Here is a 26,016-nt window from a genome sequence, read left to right on the forward strand (position 1 = left end):
CAAAGTTTTTCTCTGGATTATAATGTTCCTGGTTTGGCTCTCCGTCTAGAACTGAATAGATTCAATTTGGGTTCTTATTTTATTAAAGGCTACATCAGATTTCTCACTTGATTGAGAGATAACAAAGAGCTTCCAGCTTTATTGTTGAGAATATTATACCAAAAATCTTTAGTTGATAAGTCAAGAAAAAATTGGGTCTGCCAATTGTCAAATTTAATTAATAAGTTCAGCTTTTCGATAGATCCATTTATGAAAAAATCCAATCTATGTGAAATACACAATACTCATCTAGTTCAGAACGCTTTAGTAATATCTTTATCTCATGACGTTTATGATGTAAAGAACTGTAATAGTCCTGCTTGGTATAACATAATTTTAGATTACCCTAATATTAATAGTTATATGGATATAGATTTGTCCTTTAATGTTAAAAAATTTTATTCAAGTAAGATTGAATAAAGAGATCATAATTATTAATAATAATATATACCAATTTTCTAAATTATATTATAGTTGTGATGAGATTTTGTCTAAAATTCATTTGTTTTATACTTGTACCAAGGCACAAGAATTACAAAAAAGATATAATCTTGAAGTGTTGGGTTTTATGAATAATGAAAATTCCATGTTTTTTTTTTTTCGTAAAGCAAAAATTAATGTAATATATAATTTATATAACTACGCACAAAAATATTTTGTAACTGGCCAATTAGATATATCTTTGTAACTTGTTTTATGTTAATTTCAAATGGATTTATGAATGGTTTATATTTATGTTTTTCATTTTACAAAATCTGTAAAAGACTGTTTTTGGTTATTTTGTATTATTTTGTTTCAGTTGTTTCTGTGTAATTTGAATTATAAAAGTGTTTTGTAATAATATAAACACCCTCTTATAACAGGCACATGCCTATTATAAATAAATCTTATTTACTACTCATTTAGCAAAATTAATACCCATTTATTGATTAACATAGAGCAGGGGTGTCAAACTCAAACTGCTTAAGTGCCAATTTTTTGTCTCAAGTATGACAGCAGACCAGATGTTTTTAGCTTTGGTAGTGAAAATTTTTCTAAAAAGTAGCCAAAAAGAAGCCGACTCAAAAAATTCCTTTTTAATAACCCGAGATTTCACAATAAAATATAAAAAACACCATTTCTAGTTTTCCAGCAATAACTTTAATTACAGAACAAACATTTTTGGCCAATTTACAGGCCTGAAGCAGGTCTATAAAATGATCTAGAAATAAGGATTGCAATACTCAAAATACAAGCATAAACTGTACTTTACCAATATGTCAAAAACACTCATTTTATTTGCAAAATAATGAAAATTGTGCAATAAATGATCTTGCCAAGATGAACTTTAATTTGAAATTCAAAAGATGAAGTAGAGAAAACATAATGTAAACAAGAAATTAAACACAAAAATAAATCAAATAAAATAAATATCTCTAAGTAATATGAATAAATAAAAACAAAAACAACAATAATAATAATTGAGTTCTACAATTTTGTTTATTAAGTATTATTTGTTTACAAAATATCCTATTTTCTTTGGTATCAAAATAATAAAAACATAAACAAATAGCATTTTTTGAATTGATGTCGCGGATCCCAAGTAATTGTCTCATGGGTCAGTCGTGGCCTGCGGGCCATATCTTTCTTTGACATGCCTGACATAGAAGCTTGCATATATACTTATACTTATATATAGGACAAGAGAATTCTACTCAATAAGTCAATTGGTCTGTCTTAGTGGATCCCTTAACCACGATAGGGAGTTTACAAGTGATTGCAAGTTGTCAAATACCTGAAGTTGTAGGCTCCTTGAGGAGATTTGTACAATTGCAGGTGGTCTTGTCCCATAGGAGAATGGTATTGCCTTTTGGTGGGTAGGTTGAACTTTGCTTAATAAGATGGTGGTTGGGGTACCTGAAGGGTTGAATCTGGTTACTGGCCGCAATCGGTGATGATGACCTGATAGGTGGTGTATCCGAATCTGGAGTGAACATTTGATGACGACGGACTCCCTTGTTGTTATTGACCTTTTTTCTTTTATTTTCTATTATTCCTTTAATTTCAGTTCCTGTTTTTGGTAATATTGTTTGGTTAAACCAATAGTGATTTTTGATGTTATGTTCCTGATACAGTCAAAAGTGACACATATAGATGATGTATCATCTCTTGACAAGGAAACAAGTTATTTATCTGTTGAAAATAGAATGCCTTCTTGCATAGGAACTCCTTCATCTCAAATCCGACCACCTACAAATATGATCACTTGCAGGTGAATGAAAACTAAGATATCCATAAGACACTGGTGTCAGATCCTGATGTGGCATCAACAAAGTGATGCTAATTCTTTGATCAAGTGGTGCAGAATGCCTTCCTGCCTTCTTTCAAAAAATTTTTGTGTAAAATGTTTTTCGTGAGGTCTGGGCTCTCACGTCATAAACATCAGGAAAATGTTGTTTAGGTTATTGCTTGTGGATAGTGATTTCCAACATTTTCAATGATGATGAACTGTTGAATTCTCAAAAATGTTTCTGTAAATAAACTCATATTTTATCTTTAATGATAGAATTTTTCTTTAGAAATTTTTATGGTATTTATTTGAATTTATAGATAGCAACTTATATAGTGTGTAACTTATAAGCAACTTATAAGTGATGTGTTATAGATAGAAAGAACGGTAATCTTTTGCATTGAAAGTTTACAATAAGCCAAAATTTTTTGCTTTGCTTTTATATAGAGAGCAACAAATGAAGAGAAGAAAAATTCAAATGAAAGTTCAGCTGATAGTTTGGAATATGATATAATTACATTATTGGACGAAGCACTATTACCATCTCTATCATTGTTAGAATGCAATTGCTGTATGGCTGAGGAATTGTGGAGTCTGCTAAAATTATTTCCATACCAATATAGGTAACAAATTAATTTTACATTTTTGCATGTTTTGAGAAATGTTTGTTTTTTGTTAAAATCTACAAAAAACAAACAAACAAATAATTTTTTAAAGATATTCATGCTTAGGTTTAAAATTTAATTTTTTGTAATAATATATATCATCTTGTCAATTAAAAATATACAGCAAAATTCCATTAACTCAGCATTATTGGAACTGATGCAGTGCTTGATTTTCAAATATACTGCTTAGTATATTTGATAATCTTATTTGGAAGTTTATTTGGATATTTGATATTGTATGGTGGAAGTTTTTCCAGTGTTTTTTTTTGATCCCCTAGACACAATTTTACATATCTTCATGTGTAAAACTGTACAAATATACCTTTTATGATTGTTTAACATGCAACTTCAATTTTTTCAGGCTGTTCCTACTCTTGGTTGGCTTGAAGTAAAAAAACACTGATTTTACTTTGTGCTTTGTACACTTTTATTGTGTATAAATACAGATATACAATAATTATCAAAGTATATGAACAGTAATTTACTATAGCTGTTTCTGTGATAATTATTGATTTCAAGTGAGTTAAATGCTAAATATTCACACTTCTTATATTAAAACCATGCACAAATGTCTTTGGAAAAGTTTAGAAAAATCTTGATGAGGAAACTGGTTTTACCTAGCACATCATCATACCATCTTAGTTTTTTTTGTTTTCATGATGATTATATTGGAAGTTGTCAATGATGATGGTAAAGAACAATGTACTGATAATTCCAATGATGAGGTCGACATGTTGGCTTATCAGTTTGCTGACATACTGGATGCCAAGTTATTTGTAATACAGTAAAATTCCATTATTTGCTATGGGAATATAAAGAAAATGCTGTGTTTGATCTGTTGTTATGATTTAGCTAAATTAAGTATCCAGTTATTAATTTATATCCATAAAGAAATGAATTACTAATTTCTTATTAATTTATTACTCTCTCATGTGAATAACTTTATTTGAAGCATTTACTTGCATAAATATAAAATGTAGAAAGTATATCAAACATAGTTCATAAGCTGTCAATATTAGTAATTACATAGCTTGAAGAAGCACCGACCAATTCAATGTAAGTATATTTATCAACAGTTTTAAGTATTTTACAACAAATTATTTTCTTTTTTGGGAATATTATCAAAGAATATCAACAAAAGTAAAAAAAAAAAGTAATTTAAAATTATTTATTTTTGTTAATATAAATCAAAAGTACATATACCATATTTACTCGCATATAAGATGAGGTTTTTATTCATTTTTCACTGCTTCAAAAACCTAGGTCATCCTATATGCATGAGTGAAGGATTCTTTGCATTTTTTGCAATAATTTTTGTGAACTATGTACTCACATTTTTTACCAGAAACTCACCCTATAGTGCTTAAAAACAAAAGTACATTAAGACCCCGCTTAATGCGTGGGATGCGTTCCTAGATGACAAAGCGCTAAACGAAACAGCATTAAACGAAGTCATTTTAACATAGAGTGAATAGGGAAAGGGGAACATGTGACCAAAAATAAACAACTTTTACTTTAATTTTAAGTTATTTTTATATTAATTTGTATAATAATATATGTTAAATAACACATAAACATGCACACAGAAATGTAAAGTTCATTTTTTGTGATGAAGGCATTGACTTTTCTGTTTTTTTTTTTAAATTTTATTATTATTATTTTTTGCAATAAAGTCATGAAGTTTTGTTTGTTGCTTTTTTCTTTTATTAGGCAAATATCGGTAGCAGAAGATTGCATCTAAAATGCCTCGTTTTGTTTTTGCACTCCTTTCAAAATCTGAATCATTCGCTACAATTTGATCAACAATTTCGGTTATTGTTACAAAACTTTTACTAAGGAAATCTATAGAGAAATTTTTTAGGTTTTTCGTTTTCAGATTCTCTATTTTCTAGTTTTACATGAAGTCCTTGTTATGCCAGTTCTTGAAGGTCGTCATTGGTAAGGCTCTCACTAGAAACTTGCAGTAACTCCTCAATATCCTGCTCGTCTACATCTCCTGTATCAGTTAAGTTGACAATTTGGTCAACCTAACGATACAGCAATAGGCTCTTCTCGTTGAGAATTATTGGATGCCTTCAGCCATAACTTTTTCCACACTCTGTTCATGCATTTATCAGTTAATTCTTGCCAAGCAAAGTCAATATTTCCTATGGCATCCATGATGTTATATTTTTTCCACAAATTGCACAAAACATAGATTTAAGGAAAGTACGGCACTACGACGAATTGCCACTTTTTGCTGATTGGTTCAAGTTTGGGAATATTATATATGAATCAATGAAATGCAGCGTTAATTTGAATTAGAGTAAATTTTGAGTGATTTTTAGGTTTCAAGTAGACCGCGTTATATTGAATCAGCATTAATCGAGGCAGCGTTAAGCGGGGTCTTACTATATTTTATCTGGGTCATTTGAATCATTCTTGTGTATTGTCAAGACTAAAGATGAATAGCAATAGGAAAAGCAAAGCTTTTGAAGATGATTATTTGGAAATCAGAATTCAGAGAAACTCATAAGTGTAATCGATGGAGAGTGGATTTGACTGTTAAGAATAGGCAAAAAAGGTTCCAGATTGTCCAGCTTTACATGAACAAATTATGTCAATTTTACAAGATTTATCCCTAAAGTTTAAAATGCCAGTAATTTTTTGCGGGACAATGTGTGCATTTACATGTGATTAAACGAAATAAAATTAGAATTGTATTAATAAATTTAATTTTCTTTATTTTGATCTTTAAAGTCACACCTCGTCCTATATGTGAGATCATCTTATATGTGAGTAAATATGGTATATATGTTTAAATATAATGAAGTTTATTTGAGTATGCTTTTATTACTGCTAAAAAGTTCATTCATGATTTTTCCATTTAGATTTTGCTTGTATAGTCAATGGAAAAATGAAACCTACCTGAGCCAGCCATTATTAATTCGCGCAAAAGCAGATAATCTAAAGAAAATAAAATACATCATGAAGTAAGTGATTTAAAAAAATAAAGTTTAGGAAACTATTTTTAGAATTATATAGAAATTCTATTATATTTTTACTTTTTCAGCTTAGAAAACTTATTAAAAATATTCTCAAAAGATAATAAATAAAGTGTGTCCACAAATGTCAGTCCCTATCATGCACATCAGAAATTAACAGTATGATGGGCAAAGGTGTCATTTCTTTAGAGGCTACTAATCTACATCAATATGTAAAATGTTAAAATCTTCCCTAAATTTTTTTTATCAAATATATATTTTTTAATTGATTGCCCCATTGCCAGAGGGAAGATTTTAACATTTTACATATTAATGTAGATTAGTAGCCTCTAAAGAAATGACACCTTTGCCCATTAGACTGTTAATTTCTGGTGTGTGTGAAAGGGACTGACGTTTGTGGACACATTTTATGTATTGTCTCTTTTGAGAATTTTTAAAATAAATTTTCTAAATTTAAACTTACATATCTTGGCATTTTTTTTAAATCAAATATTTTTGTTTTCAGACGATTGAGTAAGGAAAATGTGAAACCATCTGGACGCCAAATTGGCAAGTTAAGTCATAGTTGCCCAGGATTTCTCTTTGATTATGTAAAATATGTTTTAATTAATATTTAAAATAAATTTGTTATAAAATTTATAATTAATATATATTAAAATTTCAGATACTGTCTCAAATTCAAACATGGGATAACTTAATTGTTCCAGTGGTAGATTCATTGAAATTTCTTACATCATTATCTTATGATGTTTTAGCATGTATCCTTTAAAATAAATTATTTATGAGAGCTAATCCAAAATCAACTTTCATTTGGCTGGTAAAATAAATCAGTTGTTATAACAACATGCTTCTCTGTTTATAGAATTAGTAAAGTTAATATTGACGAATGCAGTCATTGTCAGTTATTTTTTATTTATGCATGAGTAGTTAGTAAACATGGATCCTATCACCACCACTCCTGCCATCTGTGAGGTCTGTAGTTTGATATGTTTTCTGACAGTTATTCAAGGGATTGGTGTAGGAAATTTAGGGATGGGTGCACAGCTGTGCCCAACAAATTGGGTTTAAGGATGACACTTAACTGTGACTGATAAACTTTTCAACAAGTTCATCGTTCACAAAGTTGTGCATGCAAAATGTTGTTCAAATTTCAAACACTATTCTCACTGTTCTGTATTGTCACAGAGTGATTTAGTTACCACAAATTCTGGGTTTGGTGGATACCAAACAACTGGCTGACATTCACAAAACTCAAAGAATGGACTAAGCTTTGATGTTTATTCTGCACTGCTGGGAAGGCTTTACTCAAGCAGTTCAGCTGGGAGATTTTCAACCATTCCTCTTACAGCCTGGATTTGGAACTAAGCAGTTACCATTCCTTCAGTAAGATGATAGGCTGGTTGGATGTCCAGCAGCTTGAAACCAATGAGGAGTTCATAGATGGAGTTAACAATCCTGCTAGATTGTTAATTGGTAACCTGGTGATGCTGTTCATTGGCAAGAAATTGCCAATTAATGGCACTGCCAGGTCACAGTACAACAAGTGCCTGATTTTGGATGGCAACTATGTGGAAAAGTGATGTAGATATGTATGTAAATTTTGTATATGATACATACATTTTTTTCCTTCTGTGACTTTTTCTGGCTAATCAGAGGTTGATTTTGGAATAGCTATGTATATTAGGAATATTTGGAATAGCTGGTATATTAGTTACATATAGTTGTTTTCAAAAAATATTTTTCACATAATTAAGAAAAATGTTGGTAAATTATTTGGTAATATCAAAATTAAAAAATCAATTACAATATTAAAGGCTTTTTTAGTTAATCTGAAAATAAAGTATATTTTTCCTTTCCTAAAACAAAATTAAAATACATAATTTTGATCTTAAATTATATTAAAATATCAAATTTAGTTGCACACTTTGAAATAGAGAATCCATGTCACAGTATTTGATTAGAAGGTGAAAAAAATTTAGACAAGCTGTTTTTCCTTTGTGTTACAATATTAATCTTGCTGATCTTTATTATGAACTGAAGTTATAATGAATGATGAATTTATAGACCAATTACTAATTTATCTTGCATATATTTTTTTGATACATAAATTTCAGAAAATGTTGTTTGAATAAATCTCATACAGAGGCTTCTTGATATAGATTGTGCTGATATGTTATTATGTAAACATGCAATTAGATAGATAGGGACATAAACTCAGTATACAGGGTGAGGATAATTAAATTGGGTTAAAGTTTACCTAGGGAACCCCAATGGACGCGCTTCCGGTAATCTCGACGGCAGGTGATGTTAGAAATTCGGTGTAGGTGGCGCAATTTTTAGATAATGCTATCGTATGCAAATTTTTTGTTTTTCGTGACAGCTCGACTGCTGCGAGTGGTTTTTTTTCACCAGTTAAACATTTTTGAAGAAAAAATGCTACTTTCTGCTATTTTTAATAGTAAATAGGTAAGTTTTTATTCCGTCTACTTTTCGTGATGCAACGTGCCGGAATCGAGCTGAAATGTGAAGAACAGGACTCCGTTCCAGCTGCTCCACAAAGCGACAAGTGTAAGAAGGGAAAAAAAAGCAAGGCACATTCGTGTGGCGAAACTAAAAAACGTGTAAAAATATCAAGTAAAAAGAGAAACATCAGCGATAGGGATCACAAATCAAGGAACAGCAAGAAGAAACGGAAAGGAAATGTATGACAGAGCGTCAAACACGTGAGTAACAGTTTATTTTGCAAGTTCAGCTAGCTATGAAATATAAAACAATCTTAAAACATTTATTTTTTACTAATGTAATTATTATTTTTTCAAAAAATTATACATACTAACTAATTTGCATAATTTTTTGAACGTAGTACGTGTGCGTAGTACAGCAAACAAAATGGCGACCGGAAGCGCGGCCATTGGGGTTCCCTAGGTAAACTTTAACCTTAAATTGATGGTACTTGGAATGTTGTAGAGGACAATTTAGTGGACGGATTGCAGCAGGACTTGAAGAATGTCTTAAAGAGATCACAGAGATGATGATGCATGAATAAAAAAATTTAATTTTTTTTTTTATTAATTGGTGACAATGTTACACAAAATGGTGTATAGAGAGAAAACACATTAACATGCGAACTTTCTTGCACTTCGATTATGTTACTTTCTGGTGTGGATTCACCACAAACTTCATAATGGGATCTTTTTTTATTGAAGAGGTAATACCACAAGATTCCATATATTGGACATTGAATGGATAACACTATATGAATCTTTTTTGCAACATTATCCTAGCTTTGCAAGGGAGAAATTATTTGGACACCATAACTTTCATGCAAGATGGACACTAGTCCCACATTGCACGGATGGCAATGCAATTGCTACATATCACATTTGGAGACAATAGTGACTTCACAAAATTTTCCAACTGCTTGACCACCCTGTTTTCCAGATCTCTTGTAACTTCTGGTTATGGGGTTATTTGAAAAGCAAAGTTTATGAAGGCAGTGTTGCAAATCTTGCCAAATTGAAAAGGATTAGGCAGTATGTTTCAGCTATCTCACTTATGTGAAGATATGCTTAATCCTCCCCTCTCCCCCATGGAGGGAAATTTTGAAAAATCCCTTTTTAGTATACATTCTTATGATGTACCCTAACTGTATACCAAATTTCAACTATCAGCTCCTAACCGTTTAGGCTCAGCACTTATTATTATCATTAACCCATCTCAATTATATGATTGGTATGTAAAATTTAGTCATATGTTGGAAAGATACGGAGTTTCTCATCTTTTATTGGACTCCATGGAACAAGATTGGTTTTTTGAATTAAATATTCTAAGGAATAATATTTATAATAATTTAATTGATTACGATAACCAATCTACACAAAATTCATAGTTTTATAGTTGATACTCCATCAACCTATCTTTTCTGTTATAGAATGGATACGTCTATTCTAATTTGCTACTTAAAGTCGAAAGGTTCTTTATGCAATTAAGACTTAATAATTTTTATATAATATTAGAATCAAATTTTTTGAAATTAATCCATGCAAAATGTAGAATGTGTCAAGAGCCAATATCAATCTTTCATATTGTTTGTGAATGTAGAAAATTAGTAAGTGTGAAATCCGGAATTTTTATAAACTGAATTTTTAATTATTCCCATTCTGTTACATAAACAGTTAGGGAGAAATTTTCTCTGCTGGGAAAAATATGCAACCCTTTTTAAAAGAATGTCAACACTCTATTGTTCTCAACCATCCTACAGCTCAACTTGCATGCTAAGTTTATAGTTAATGTTCAATTTTGTCATTTTGTTTTGATCCTGGGAACGCCTTTGACCTCCACATTGGTTCTAATAAACCTTTGTCTCCTACAACAGTTAATCATGTGACATATTTTCCCACCAAAAACCTATAAAAGACGCTTCTTCCCCCTCAGGGGAGTCTCTTGTCTTCTACATATTGAGTGTGTCTATCGCCAAACCTCTGAACTGAAATTTTTCCTAGTGTCACTTTGTAGATAACCCAAGCCTCCAACTCGTACCAATCGGCGGGTCTAGTGCTGACTTTATCTGTCCTATTACCAATTTTATTTGAATATTTTGTCTTCAGCAGAACTTTCTAAGAGGTATGCAAATTGGTATTGTAAACTCTCTCTCGGTCTCCCTTTTCGCATATTGGAGAGCTAGATTTGCTTAGAGAGCTTAGAAGTTTAACTAATTATTTTGTTGATTTCAATAAATCTTATTTCGTTGTTAAATGGTGTCTTTACTCGACTGTTGTCCACGCCTTGTCGTCGGCCTCCCTTTCTCCTCCACTTGTGTAACTGACTAAAAGAGTCCCAATCCTTGGGACCCCAAACTCATAAACTAGCCATCCAAGACAAGTGAGTAGGTCAACGACCTGTTACCGGAAAGGAAGGTCCAACTTCCTCTTATCTCCCGGCAATTTCACATAAGTATTAGAGAAAAAAATTTGATTTGTCTTACTTGGAAAATTGTTCTTCAAAGAATGATCTATATCAATTAATTTTTTCAAGGTTTCTCAACATTTGTGTCAATTAATGTTGTTGTAATTAGTAAAAATAATAATTGTATATTATTAACCTACCAAGTTACTTGTTGTAGTAACTCCCTTGTAACAGATATATCCCATAAAACACAAGTAAAGGAATTTGAATTGAATTGAAAATATAAAATATTTTAAAGTAAATTTGATTTTAAATAAAAGAAACTTGGTTGGAAGAATTTTCTTTAAATACAGATAAATTTTAAGGTAAAATAAATATTTAAATTTTAAGTAGCAATAAGTTGGTATTTTTAAAAATTTACTATTTAAAAATAAACAAATTACATTTTTCTTAATTTGTCAAAGATTGCATAATTGAAGCATTGGTTAATCCAATGAAAGAGCGGATGAAACATACGGGAACTGGAATTTCTGTCTGGTTGCAGAGTAAGTCCTTTTTACATTAATTAATGAATAAATAAACTTTGTATGTATACCTATACTCTTATATATGTAGAACTTTTAATGCTGCTTATATTGGATATTTATTTTACATATAATTTGTAGTGACCCCTGCTTACATGTAAATATAAGCAGGGGTCACTACAGAAAATTTAAAAATATTGCCACCATTTTGCAAGTTTTAAATTTTTTCATCATTTAAAATTATTTATTGTCATTAGTTTTACTGACTAATTAATGCAAGTGCTGGTAGCCTTATCAGTTTGACATCTGGAAAGCAAAAGTAACATGTTAAATTGTCATTTACAAGGAGAGGGCTAGATGTTTGGGTCTCTAATTCAAATGAAACTTGGTGAGCACATAGCCTTACACACAAACAGCTTCTTGTTTAAATAATAGGTCCCACTTTTCAAGCATTTCCAAAAAATGAATCTCTGAAAATTTAGTGTTTAGCTTTAAGTCTGAGAATTTCATATCTAATAGTGGCAATAGCTGAGTGAATAAGAGGCTAAGCACTAGAGTTAGCTGATGTAGGTTCAATCCTTTGAAATTTTAATTTAGTTTTTTTATGTGTAACATTATTATTTTACTGCATTATTATTACTTAAATGCAGATCTGTCCTTATTGGTGACAACTATCTTATCTTCAGGAGGTGATAATTTCTTGAACTAGACCTTGTTTAGAAACAGAGGTCTTCCTATCCTTCTTTGTTTCTCTCTCTCTTTACATCTGCAGTTTAGGGACAATTTGACTGGTTGGGGGACAACTGAACTGGACTGGCTGGTGACTGCCAAACTGGACAACCTTTTTGTTTTTTTTTTTTTTAAATAAGGTTCAGTCTTCTCTTCAAGTCGAAATGTTTTCAAAAATGTAAAATCAGATGGAGAACTCCGTTGTTGTCCAATCTTATATTTTCTTCTACTTTTCTGAGTGAATTATTTCTCCAGGAAGATAGCCATTTAGAAAGGAAGTGTTATCGTGGAGGAAATCTCGTTAATTCCTCATTGATTTTTCCAACAATTTCTCATTTTGTTAAATTTTACTTAAAAATTTATTTTTTCTTTAAAATATTAAAATGTTGATTCTCACAAAATCATAGCCAAGGATCTCACATATATTCAATTTATATAAAATATACATCATATTGCATTACATAGCTTCAAATTTTGAAAAATGGGGCCAGAATAGGAAATACATATTTGTGTCTGGGACAGAGCTGCTTGTTGCTGATTGGAATAATTTGTTGTGTCTGTGCAGTTTCACTTTCCATGCTTTGTGAACCAATTAGAATTGACATAGAATTGTCTGGAATCAAATAACAACAAATCTCATGTTTTGTATTCTGCTATATATATATTTAGGGTGCCCTTTCATACTAAATTGATCATACTCCACAATTTTGTAATAGACTTTTTTCCTGTATTTTGCATTGTTTCTGAGATAGGAGTGTTAACTTTATGGATAGGGGTGTTGCAAGCAGTCTCATCTTGTACTGCTTAGTCACTTTATTATAAATATATATCAAGTTCATAACTGTAGCTATCTGCATTTATCAGTTACATTGGTGTATAAGGACTTTGTTGTGCACCCTGTATGTATACATATATATATATTTACACTGACAAAATATAAAGTAAATTAATTTAGTGCTTAGTAATTCAATTCAGTTATTTAAAAAGTAAGTTAGTTAATTAACAAAATATATTTAATTTCTTTAAATTTAAAAAATTACATTATTTCTTTTAAATTTGTTTTAAATTATATAACAACATATTTTATTAATTTATGTATTTTAAAAGTATTAAGAAAAATATTGTTACATAATATTTATTTAGTAACATGACAACTATCTTTTAATGATAGGTTTGTCCAGTTTTTGTGGTGCTATTTTTAAAAAATATCCTATTGAACTTACTGGATTATTGCAGTATGTTGCAAATCAGTTAAAAGCAGAAAAAAGGTAAATTATTTTTACATAATGGTTTATACAGTTAATTTGTATTTTAGAATAAATTAATAATTTTTTTCTTAGCTTGGACTTGTTAGTTTTAAAAGAAATTGTTCAGAAAATGGCGGGTATTGAAGCATCGGAAGAAATGACGCTCGAACAGCTAGAAGCAATGGCAGGAGGTGAATTACTTCGAGCTGAGGTTAATATAATTTGTTAAATACATTTGTTAATACATTTGTTAATACATACAATACACATAATACAAATTCAATAATTTGTTAATACATTTGTTAAATAAATTATATTTAAAATTCTTATTCATTGAATAATGAATTTGTAACTGAAGCTGACTCAAATAGTTGAAAACATTTCCAATATAAAATATTTTTAGCTTCTTGAAGCACTTTTAATTTCTAAATGATCATGGTGTCAAGTTTTAAGGACTATGTTGACTCACAATATTTTATCATTGATATCAGAAAAAATTAAATTAAAAAAAATACTGTTAAATATAATTCAATTTTTATTCTTTTGCTGCATATATTCTTCATTATGACTGTACTTTGATATTAGAACATTATCTGAAATGAGTAAATTTGAGAACTGTTATCTGATGATGAAAAATATACCACTAAAAATAGTACACGTTGTAAGGAGATTTAAACTTGTTAATAATAAAAGTAAAGTGTTCTGAAACAATAATATATAAATATATCATTTACAATTCACAATGGATGATTGTTAACTACTGTATTGGCCTGAATATACATCAACCACAAATTTAAGTCATCTCTCAATTTTGGAATCTTTACTTTTTGAAAGAAGTTAGGATGCAAATATTAGCCTACAAAAAATTAACAATTTTTATTAAAAAAATTTGGAAAGCCATTGAAACCAATACCTCATCACTTTCATCTTCATTAGAACTTTTGTCATCATCATTCCTGCTTTTTATTTCATTGTTATCATAGTTTTCAGTCTCCATGAACAGTACATCATCCTCTGTTTTGTCCAAGTTGGTAACACATTTCTTAATAACGCAATCTTTTGTATTTTATTATTATTTTAACTTTTATAATAATATGTAGAATTTTTATTGCTTGTTATTTATGTGATTGATTATGAAAACTAGTTACGTTCATTCACATTTCTTTCTTTTCAAAATTACTTTAGTTAGAATTAAAACTTTTTGAATTTGTGTTTACAAATACCTGGGTATCAATCAGCATAAGATAATTTTTGATTGCTTTCTTAGTTAATTTTTACAAATTGTATTTGAATCATATTTAGTCAAATTGTACTCAAAAAGTTTGTTTTATAGAAAGGAATATATGCATTGGATATCTATAAGTGATAAATTGTAACTTCAGAGCCTGCTGAATAATATGGCTATTTTTAAGCTAAGTAAATAATTAGATAGTAATTAATTTAATTCTTTTTTCTTTGTCAATATCAATAAAAATGAAATTAATAAAAATTACAGAGCAAAATCGAGACAGTGTTATATGCTGGGTAGTAGGCTGCTCGGCATAAATGTCACACTAGGGAAAGTAGGCTTCCTTGTATATTTCACTTATATTCTAGAAAGTATACTTGCAGCTTTATGACCATTGAAAACAAAATTGAAACTTTGTCTGTCTAAAACTTTTTTTTTATAAAGTTTAAAAGATGATATAATCATATTGAATAAATAAATTTCTAATTACAATAGAAATTTACACTTTACAACAGAATTAATGTCATCCTTAATTTTCAACAACTTTCCAACAATTGCTTGATTAGCAGATACTTCTAGAAATGAAATAAAAAAAAGTTATCAAAATAAAATTTCTGTAGAAGTCACCAAAACTGATTGATTCTGTTGAGTACAATGAAATCAATTGATTTGGTTTAGTCAATTGTTCACATTCATATTCTTGCACATAGTTTGCATACTGCAGCTTAACAGATGACAATTTGTCTGATGCTTAACATTGCTAAACAATCAACACGCTGAATTTTATCACCTGTTTAATTCTGTACATGTGCTACAGACGGTTATCTAAATTGAAGAAAATTTTAATTGGATTTGAATATTGGTCAAGAGTGATTTTTCCTCCCTTTAAAACTGGGGAAAAATATTGACTAATATTTGTTCATACAGTAATTGTTGCCAAATTTTGAGTAAATATCTTCTACTTTTGAAATGATACGTTCTAATATGTACATTGATGTCCAAAATTAAAGCCACAAACACAAGACCTGTGTAAAATTAACACCATGAAATGTGAATAACTGAAATATACATCATATGTAAATCAGCAAAGAGCTGTCCTATCATGCAAGTGTCATGTAAATGAGGTATGATAGCAGAGTGCTCATGCAACAAAAAGTAGTGAGTATATATGCAGTTTCTGACAGTCATCTGCTCAGACTGTTAACAATGAAGTGTTTCTGATGCATTATAGCTTATCAAGCATGCCTTGGAGAAAGCACTTGGATGATTCATTGCAATGGAGGACTGCTCATTTCTGTATTTTCATTATGTACTGTACATTTGTATGTGTTGCTTTAATTTTGAACATGAGGATGTATGATACTTGAAATTGTTAAAAAGAAGATTTAAATTTGTATTTCAGGGAGGCTATTTTAATCAGATGAGAAATACCAAGAAGTCATCCTTAAGATTAAAAGAAGCTCTTTTGGAACAAGATCTAGCTTTGCCGTTATGTCTTCTAATGGCTCAACAAAGAAATTGTATACTGTACCACGAGCAGGAACATAGTCATTTAAAATTAGTCAGCAAACTTTATGATCAGGTTTGGATGTAACTTATTGTTGAATTGTGAATTTTGTCTTATTTATTTATGTTGTTAAATTTTTTATTTCAGAATATTACTGTTTAGTTATATCTATTGAATTAAATTAAAATTTGTTATGTATAGAAAATACAATGGTGCCTTATATTCAAACAACTCTAAGTTTGAATGCAAAATTCAACAAAAATTTGCCTTGGAGTTTGAATGATGTTTTTAAGTTTGAACTGCATGCTTAGTGTAAAGGTGTGCATGAAGCATAAATGCAATCTATCTTGTGTCCAAGTTGTCTCGGCCCACCAGTGGCCAAGCGGTCTTCGTTCCCTGAACACTGGGAGTTTGGTTGTGGGTTCATGCCTCGCTCAAGTGGGCTGGCCACGTGGAGTTTTCTGGGTTTTTTTCTATGTCTGTAATGCTTAAATAGGGGCCAGTTTCTCTTAAAAAGACCTCCCGGAAGGCATTCTTCCTAGGCAGATCACCAAAGTGTTGCATTGCCATAAACAAACAAACAAACAAACCAAGTTGTCTCTTGCTCTCACTCTTGCATTAGCTTGTATGTGTTTCAGTACTTTTTCATTTTATTTTTGGTATGTTTGGTTATATACTGTATTGTGTGTTATTCTTCAATTTTTAATAATTTCTTCCTGCAATTTTTCTTTGTGGACAGCTTTTTGATACTCCATACATTTTGTATTTTTTAGTTCAAAATTTCTTGAATGGAACTTTTTAAATCACATTTTACATGTTGGAAGTTTAGGAGCATCTTCCCCATACACATCACAGTTCTTTTTACTGTTTGTAGAGTGTTATACCTTTTTTGAAACTCTTAAAGCATAATAGGATCGATATGCTTTTTATCCAAAGACATTGTTTGATTTTATTTAAACAAATGTGAAGTAAAGAATTTAAAGTAAGATTCTAAACAAAGAATACAATCTCACATTATCTACACCTCAAAAGTGAAATTGCAACACCATGAAGGAATTCATGTAGTCACATGTATATTTCAGGACTGGTAGAGGTGACAGAGATATGCAATTAATTAAAAAACAAAGATATGCAATGGACACCTGTGTATTCAGTAACGAATATGACCTCCATGGGCAGCTATATAGGCCACTAAAGGGTGAGGTACACTATCAACGAGGTGATTAATGGGTGCCTGAGGTATCCCTTGCCAAGCTGTGTCCACTGTGGTATGCATGTTGTTTATGGTATGTGGCAGTGGTCACTGGTGCACCTCACATTGGAAGAGGTCTCACAGGTGTTTGAGGGGAGAGAGATTCAGCAAGACTGCCAGGCAGAGAAGGATGTAAATTCTGTTTAGGCTGGTGAGAGTTTGCCATGTGACGTGGTTGGGCATTATCTTTCTGGAACACAGTGTTGGATGCAGTCTGCACTAGTGGCCAAACTACAGGCCCCACAGTTTGTGTGACATACTGGTTTGCTGTCAGAATACCAGAAATGTATACCAACATTGTCTACTGATCAAACACGATTCCTCCCCAAACCATGATGCCCATTATAGGGTCAGTGTGACACTTGGCAAAAAAAATGGATTGTAGTGTTCTCTGGAATTCCACCATACCCATCTGTGGTTGTCATTCCTCCACAGACATATGCAGATTAATTTGTAAACAAACCCAATGCCATTCAGTAGTCCAGTTGTGATGACTACAACACCATGCCAACTGTGTAGCTCTTTGTTGAGTGGTAATGGCACCCTGGTTTTTACAAGGGGAGTTTGATATTAAAGGTACAGGCCAAAATTACACTAACATTTATAAATAAAAAAGTATTTAATACATTCCAAAAAACTGCATACTTTTGTTAATTTTTCGACATAATCACCATAAACATTGAGACATTTATCTCAGCATGACACTAGTTTGAACATCTCTTCACAGTACTGTTGCTTGTCAAATTGCTTGAAGCAGTCCAGAATAGTGTCTTCCAATTCCTCCTGATCTGCAAAATCTTTCCTTACCAAAAGTGTTTTTAAAGGTCTGAATAAATGAAAATCTAACAGGAGGCTAAATTTGGACTATATGGAGGATGTTGCATGACCTCTCAATTCTGCTGTGTCAGCCGCAGTTTGGTTTGATTTGACTTGTGGAGTATAGTCCAGATTTAGCCTCCTGTCAGATTTTCATTTATTCGGACCTTTAAAGAAATTTTTGGTGAGGAAAGACTTTGCAGATCAGGAGGAATTGGAAGACACTGTTCTGGACTACTACAAGCTACTTGACAAGCAACAGTACCGTGAAGGGATGTTCAAACTAGTGTCATGCTGAGATAAATGTCTCAATGTTTATGGTGATTATGTTGAGAAATAAACAAAAGTATGTAGTTTTGTGTAATGTATTAAATATTTTTTAAAATTATAAATGTTAGTGAAAATTTGGCTTGTACCTTTATTATTGGACTCCCCTCATAGTTGTCATGCATGCTGCCCTAAGTTCATGGAACCTGTTGTGAATGGTTTGGGTGGACAAAGATGCAACTGTTGACGGCAAAAGGCAGCTTCGGATGTCACGTGCCATGACAAATGGGATCTGACAGGCCATTTTGTGAATCTGCCAGTCTATGCTCTCTGTTGTGCACCAGTGTGATCCACTCTCTCTTCAGTGTGTTCGCAGATGTTCCTGTGTCCATTGTATCACACATCACTGGATGGTACTCACATTGTGCCAAACACACGTGGCAACTGCATGTATCAACAAACCTAGGTCATAGAGCTCCAGGATGTCTCGTTTTCCAGCTATTAAATGGTAGTATTCAGTTTGTTGTCGTCTCTAAGGAATTTATGCTTTTTCAAAAGTTTGGCAGCCACAAACCATTGTTGATAGCATTTACGGCACAAGCTTGCTCCTGGTCTTCATAAACCAAAACTGGGTACCACATGAACCAATGCATGTGCAAATTTGATCATTTGCATATATCTCACCTTTACTGGTTCTTCAGTTTTCATGTGACTACATGAGTTTCTTCTTGGTGTTGCAATTTCACTTTTGAGGACTGTATAATATGTTAAATTTCACAAATGCTAATTAAAGCACACAATTACATTAAGATACTGAAATCAACAGTGTGCAACCAATAAATACAACTTTAATTTTATTATACACTATCTCTGTATTTTATTTATGGTTTTTGTGTTTAAATTTATTATTAGGGCATTTAATTGTATTATTTTTAACTTAAATTATGTGTATTTGATATTTTAAGTTCATTGACATGGGTATTGTTCAGGGTCTGAGAATGAATTAATTCAGTTTCCCTTATTTTTAATGGAAAAAATTGATTTGGACTTTGAATGATTTGGAATTTGAACAACCTGCTGGAATGAATTAAATTCAAAGTATGAGGCATCACTGTATATTTAAAATTATTACAATTTTTTTTTTTCTTGTTATTTTCTAAAGCAGGCCCGGCCAACTTGTAGTAGATTGTGATCGACTTTCACAAATCAAAAGCACTGATAATGTATTTGACATTTTTGTTTTCTTTTATAATAGTTAAATAATCTACTTTAATAAAGTTATTCTGCAAAAAATAGTTATATTTATTTATTGTACAGTAATTAACATTATCTCCTTTTGGTAAAGATGCTTATATGTATATAAATAAACGATAACATTTATTTTCTTCACAACAAAAGAAGGTTTTATTTCTTTTCTATTGTGCAAATCACAATGAAATAAATATCATTGAGAACACTGTGTTTAATAACATTGAAGAAGTAGCAGTCTTCCTTATACATTACTTTGTTAAGAATTTATACAGTGTGACCTTGGGAGCTCTGATGTGGGTTTGTTGCAGGGTCCGAGGTTTTGTGAACAAAGCCTCCCAGCTTGATGATTTTGCAGTCCCTACATTATGCTAAGATGGTGGTCTCATTACAGACTGGTACAAAATTATGCTCTATTACTTTTTAGCTAGCTCTGTGGTGTATCTGTTGCTACATAAATCTTCCCAATGTTCTAATATTTAGCTTTCTTGTTGTATCCCCTATGTAATATATTTTTGTACTACTGTTTTGGTGTAGTAGGGGTATCAGATAAATGCCTGGATTTTCTAATGTGGATAAGACGTCTGTCATTTGTGTAGAATATTACGAATTCTATGCAAAGCCATTTGTGATTTTATTGAGAGAGAAAGCCTAAATTTTCTAAATTTTGTGGTGTGCAGAGAGATCAATCCAAAATACAGAATAGAGGGGCTTTTGAGAGTGAGATTTTTTTGTTTTTTGTATGTAAAGCCATGGATGGGAAAAGTGATCTACATATTAGGGCATTGTTGTATGGTACTGTACCTGGGTATCATGCATTACATACTGAGGTGGCAATGATCTGTATTTCTTTATGTATCAACATTTGCGAGAAGGAAAGTAAGTATGCTCTATGAACAAGTGCTACAATAGAATTATTTACATACTTAGTGGGTTGGAAAGATGTGGCAGGTGTGATGAGGGGTGTTTTTTCCAGAGAAGTAGACTTTTTATTAGAAGCTACTCATTCATTGTAATGCAAAAAAAAAAAAAACATTTTAAAAACTCCAGGGTGATGGCAAATTATAAAATCATAAAATCTTTTAATTAATACATTGGCCAAGACAAAAAACAGTTGTATTCCTGAAGTGTATGAAAGGATATAATGAAGATGTTTGTAGTTCTTTCTGTTTTTTTTTTTTTTTTTTTTAATTTATAAAATAACAACATTGACACAGCACATTTCTTTGTACCCATCATATGTTTTCTCTTAGAGAATAGTGTTATCAACTCATAACAAATAGTTAAAAGATTTTGTCTTGAAAAATATGGATTTAATATTTCTATTAAAATAACAAATATTTATTTTTGTGTTTTAATGGACCATATTACTTCCAATTGACCAAAAATAATACAGTGGTTGATCAGTCAGTCACAATCAACTTGTTGGTCTGGCCTACTCTAAAGTAAGAAAATGCTATAATGATGACAACTTTTAATTTTTAAAAATTTTTTGTCAAATTTTATATGTATTTTTATATGAATTCTTAGTTACATAAATAAACAACATAACAATTTACTTCAGGAATAATTATTATTATATAATTATAATAACTAAATCAGTTTTATTGAGATGGCCATACAATTTATTGAAAACAATTCATTTTAAAATATTATTGGCTTTTGGACTTAGCAATTATTTTGTTAATAAATCAGTGTGGTGCTAAGTTTATCAGTTTTTAAGATAAATGTTTAGTTGTTAATAAGATAAATGAGTGTCTTTTTCTTTATTTAAGTGACAAACAGATATTTAAGAATCAGAATATGTCTCTAATTATTATTATTTTTTGTTTTCAGTGTCAAGATACGTTAGTGCAGTTTGGTTCTTTTTTGTCAAATAGTCTCAGTATGGAGGATTACGTAAATAGACTTCCTTCAGTTGACCGACTTTTGTCTGAATATTTTATTCAAGCTGACGTGGCATTTTTTCTAGCAAGACCAATGTTTAATTATATCATAAATGTAAGAATTTGTTTTTTTGTAAAAATTAAAATTTTGTGTCTTAATAATTAAAAAAGACTAAAAAAAAGTAACATTATTCTAAAAATAATTTGATGTTTGATTTGCTTTCCACAGACTTTTTGAATATTTAAACTAATTAATTAATAAATGATATATTTTAATATATATTTACTCAAATTTATATATTTGTTGGAAATTTTAATATAGATTTCTACAAAAATTGAAATTCAGTTTTCTTTATTAAATATAAAATACAAGATAGTTTTATCATAACATTTCTCTTTATCTAATGTAAACATATTATGTTTTATTAAAAGGTATTTAAATGAATCAATAACAAGAAATTAATTTTTTTTTAAATTATCTTTTGTTATAGAATAAAATATTACCTTATGACAGAACTTTCAGTGATTGAAAATAGAAAATAAAACTAAGATATAAACATATCTATTCAGCATGCAAATATCAGATAAAACCAGATTCAGTTGACAAGATACTACAAATTACTTATTATCAAATCAAATCATGAGTAAAATATATGGAAAAACAAAATTATTAAGACGGTCATGGAAGTTAAGGTGTCAATCTACCATTTATTCAGTCTCAAGTCTGAGGGACTTGGGATTGAATCCAAGCTGTAAAATAAAAAAATCTGAGGAATGTTTAGATGGTGGTCTATGCTGACTATGTCAAGACCATCCCTCACCATTTGGTGATATCTATATATATATCGTATATAACATTTATAACATTAATGGAATAGAATATCGTCAATCAAATTCCATGGGTTTTTTGAATATTCCAAATTAGATTGTCTTCAATACAAGTATATAATTATGTACAGTCTTATATTATGCTGTCTGTTTTAGGTCTATAAAATATGTTCTTGAATTTGAAAATAATCTAACATCATTTAAATTTTTAATGTATCATTTATTTACTTTAATGCTTAAATATCTTTATTTTAGACTAAAAGTTGATTAAATTTTTAGTTAAAAATGTTATAAATGTTAATTGTGATTCTCTAAATATTAAGTTATAATTAAAAATTTAAAGCATTGATTAAAATATAAGAAGTTAAGTTATTCATTTTAAAAAAAAATAACATGGAAGATTCTGAGTGAATTTGTGATTTTGAATTAATTATTATTATTATTTTTTAACTCAGTCTAAATATGAAGAAATGAAAAAGCAAGATAAGGCATTAAAAAATATAACATCAGTGGAAAAAGTAAGTGGAAAAATTTTTAAATGAATTTTTTAATTGAAAAATTGAGATTTTAGACTTAAAATTATATGTATATATGTACTAAGAGAAAGTTATTCAATTGAAAATGTAATTACTCTATTTACTTGATGTAAGATGCACTTTTTACATGCTTTAGTTTCTCTGAAAATAGGTTGTGCCTTAGATTCAATCAAATAAATGTAATACATCATAATTAGTGATTTCTAGTGACACATTCTTTATTTCTGTGTCACTAATTTCTTGTTTAATTTTAATGATTTTATTAAGCCAATATTTGTAATAGAAAATGTTTAACCCTTTGATAAGTGGGTTTACTGATGGCTTCCTCTCTTCCCAGAGTGAGAATTTTTAAACAAGGCACAGTTTGCTTTCTGTCTGAATATAAGCTGAGAATTGAGTCAAAGCACTAGCGCACAATGTTTTGGGAGTCATCTGTAATGATTACTTGTTGCTGGCATAATAAAGAATTAAAAAAATTGAATGTGTTTTGCTAACAACCTTGGATATTGTGACATTGACCCAACTATATCTTGAAAATGAAATTATGGAACTTGATTTTTATTACATTTTTATTCTTGTGTAATGTAAAATTACAAAGTTTAATCAAAATTGATGTCATACTTGTCTTTATGCTAGTAAATTCTATGCTAAATGTTATGAAACTTGCAAAAACCCTGTAGAAAAAATGTTTAGACTCTATCAATAGATATCTGTAGCTGTCCATAACATTTCACATTTGCCCATAAATATATGAGCATGCTACTATGAGACAAACTGAAAAATGTATGTATATATGCTTATTCTGTACAGCTGACTATATGTAAGGAGTATTCATCAAAGGGTTAAAGGAAATTGGTTTTAGTTTACGAAAACTAAGGAATATGATTGAAACAATGCTAGTGTTGATTCAAAAGAGCCTAACATGGCAAGTGAAGGTGTTTCTGATTTTAATACTATGGAAAACAGTGAGATATAACTTACTTAGAGTTGTCTGTTTTTTCAAAAGAAAAAAACCTGATGGGTGAGAATGTAGAAATTAAAGTGCATCTTAGATTTGAGTAAATATAATATAAAAACCCGTGATGTATTTTTAAGTATAAAACGATATTTAGCTTGTTTTTCCTAATGAACTTTTAATATGATTTTACAAAATAAATAAATATTCAGAACAAATTTGAATGTCAGTTAATGTTAATTGAAATGACAGTAGCACTAATCTTGTACATACCTATGTTCTGCTACATAAAATTGCAATGTTTTTAATGAATTTCTTCAGTAATAGTTTTATGTAGCTATTTGTTGTTTACAGTTTAATTGTATATACATATTAGCAGAAATCAGAATAGCTAAAAAGTATTGCTAAGCTTTATTTTAGCAATGCTTTTGATGGATTTTTAATTCTTATAGTCTTAAATTAATTTATATGGTTGTAATATTCTTAAAAAATTACTGGATTCCATGTAGATGATCGTGAGTACCATTTCACTTGTTGCAGTTTCTTTTTGCATACTCTAAAGCAGTGATTCTCAAAGTGGGGGTCGTAAAAAATATTTGGGGGGTCGCTGAAAAATTAATTCTAGATCAATTTTTTTCAAATATTTTATAAATTTACTATGGATTCATGTTTAGAAATAATAGAAATAAAAACTATATAAAATAATTTTTACTTAAATAAATTGCACATATAAATAATAAAAAGAATATAAATATTTAAACACGAGCTTAACCCCCTCCCTCCGGGATGTTTTTCGACACATACTTATTCTTCGGGGGTCCTTTGAAATTTTTAAGTGCAGATCGGGGGTCGCGGTCCAAAAAGTTTGAGAAACACTGCTCTAAAGCATATTTTATGTTTGAAATTTCAATAAAATTAATGGACTTTTAATTTAAAGATTTATATATAATTGCTTCATGATTTATGGGCTTTTTTTTCCATTTAATTTTATTTTGCTTTTACTGTTGTTTGAAATTTCCATTTTTAATGTAACATTATGATTAAGTAAGAGTAGGAGAATGAATGTATATTTATTCATTTTTATTTTTAAGATATAGTTTGAATTTATTTATTGCTAAAATTAATGTGATGTTTTAATATGTAAAATATTTAGTCATTAGTATTTTTTGATTTTGAATTATTTATTTTGTCATTAATTAGTATATAATATATTATTTTATAAAATTTAATTAGGAATCAGGAAATCTATTTATAAAATTAAAGTATGAATATTTAAGTTATTATTTGTCACAGTTTCAGAAATACATAGAAGCAGTAGAAAAAGTAATGGGTCCTGTTGTAGAATCTGTGCGTCCTCTTCAGTTACCAAAAACATGGGACGATCTAAGGTACGAGAGTAAAGTTTAGTTAATTTAATTTAGTGTAGTTTTACATTGTTTATACTTAAGTTTTTAAGGTTTATTCGTGTATTTATTTTTTTGTAGATTATTCAAATATTTACATTCTTAAGATTTGAAATGTTCAAACCTTAAGAATATAAATATGCTCTGGGTTCGTGTGGTTTTAAAATGCCAACACAAACTATGTTTGATATTAAAAAAAAAAACCGTCATTTCTGAAGTTAAGATAGTCTCAAAAAACATTTTCTCTCTCTCTCTCTTAAAATGTTGACTTATTAACTGATTTAGCATTCTTATTTTGTATAATGATTCTATGGAGTCTTTGGGTGTAAAAGTACAAATAATTATGGATAGGAATTATTTGTATTTTTTGTGTAACTAATAAAAGAATTATTTTTTAATTAAATTTCAATATTATGATAAGGAAACTTTTTATTAGCTGAATTCCTTGTAGATTTATCAAGATTTGAATGAATTAGATATTGATAGTTGGGGTTAGTCTGTAGATGTACAATAATCTTTGTTTTCTGGTTTGATGATCCATTCCGAAGACACCAGGTTTTGAAGTTCTGAAATTTTCCTGTAATTTTGTATAGGGAATTCATAAGAAACTTCTTGTATTAATATATTATATTTGAAAGACCAAATTGGGTGCAAACCGGAGTTGGTCTTTGCACTCATCATATATTGAGTCAAGAAACCAATTAATTTGGTAAAGTACAAGGTTTCTG

The 26,016-nt window shown here is 29.9% G+C and overlaps 1 protein-coding gene across 1 annotated transcript in view; it reads left to right on the plus strand.

Moving 5' to 3' along the window:
* tho2 (THO complex subunit 2-like protein) overlaps positions 1 to 26,016 on the plus strand; it is a 220,185-nt gene that overhangs the window by 47,118 nt on the left and 147,051 nt on the right. The window contains exons 13-23 of the mRNA XM_067264536.1: positions 2,756 to 2,931; positions 5,844 to 5,945; positions 6,463 to 6,547; positions 6,622 to 6,715; positions 11,327 to 11,407; positions 13,287 to 13,383; positions 13,456 to 13,573; positions 15,993 to 16,172; positions 21,517 to 21,681; positions 22,850 to 22,912; positions 25,179 to 25,273. Of these exons, the coding sequence (XP_067120637.1) occupies positions 2,756 to 2,931; positions 5,844 to 5,945; positions 6,463 to 6,547; positions 6,622 to 6,715; positions 11,327 to 11,407; positions 13,287 to 13,383; positions 13,456 to 13,573; positions 15,993 to 16,172; positions 21,517 to 21,681; positions 22,850 to 22,912; positions 25,179 to 25,273 (1,256 nt within the window). The remainder of the gene's footprint in view (positions 1 to 2,755; positions 2,932 to 5,843; positions 5,946 to 6,462; positions 6,548 to 6,621; positions 6,716 to 11,326; positions 11,408 to 13,286; positions 13,384 to 13,455; positions 13,574 to 15,992; positions 16,173 to 21,516; positions 21,682 to 22,849; positions 22,913 to 25,178; positions 25,274 to 26,016) is intronic.

Source organism: Centruroides vittatus, unplaced genomic scaffold (genome assembly GCF_030686945.1).
Source record: "Centruroides vittatus isolate TY-2023 unplaced genomic scaffold, ASM3068694v2 contig_19, whole genome shotgun sequence".
Lineage (NCBI taxonomy): Eukaryota > Metazoa > Arthropoda > Arachnida > Scorpiones > Buthidae > Centruroides > Centruroides vittatus.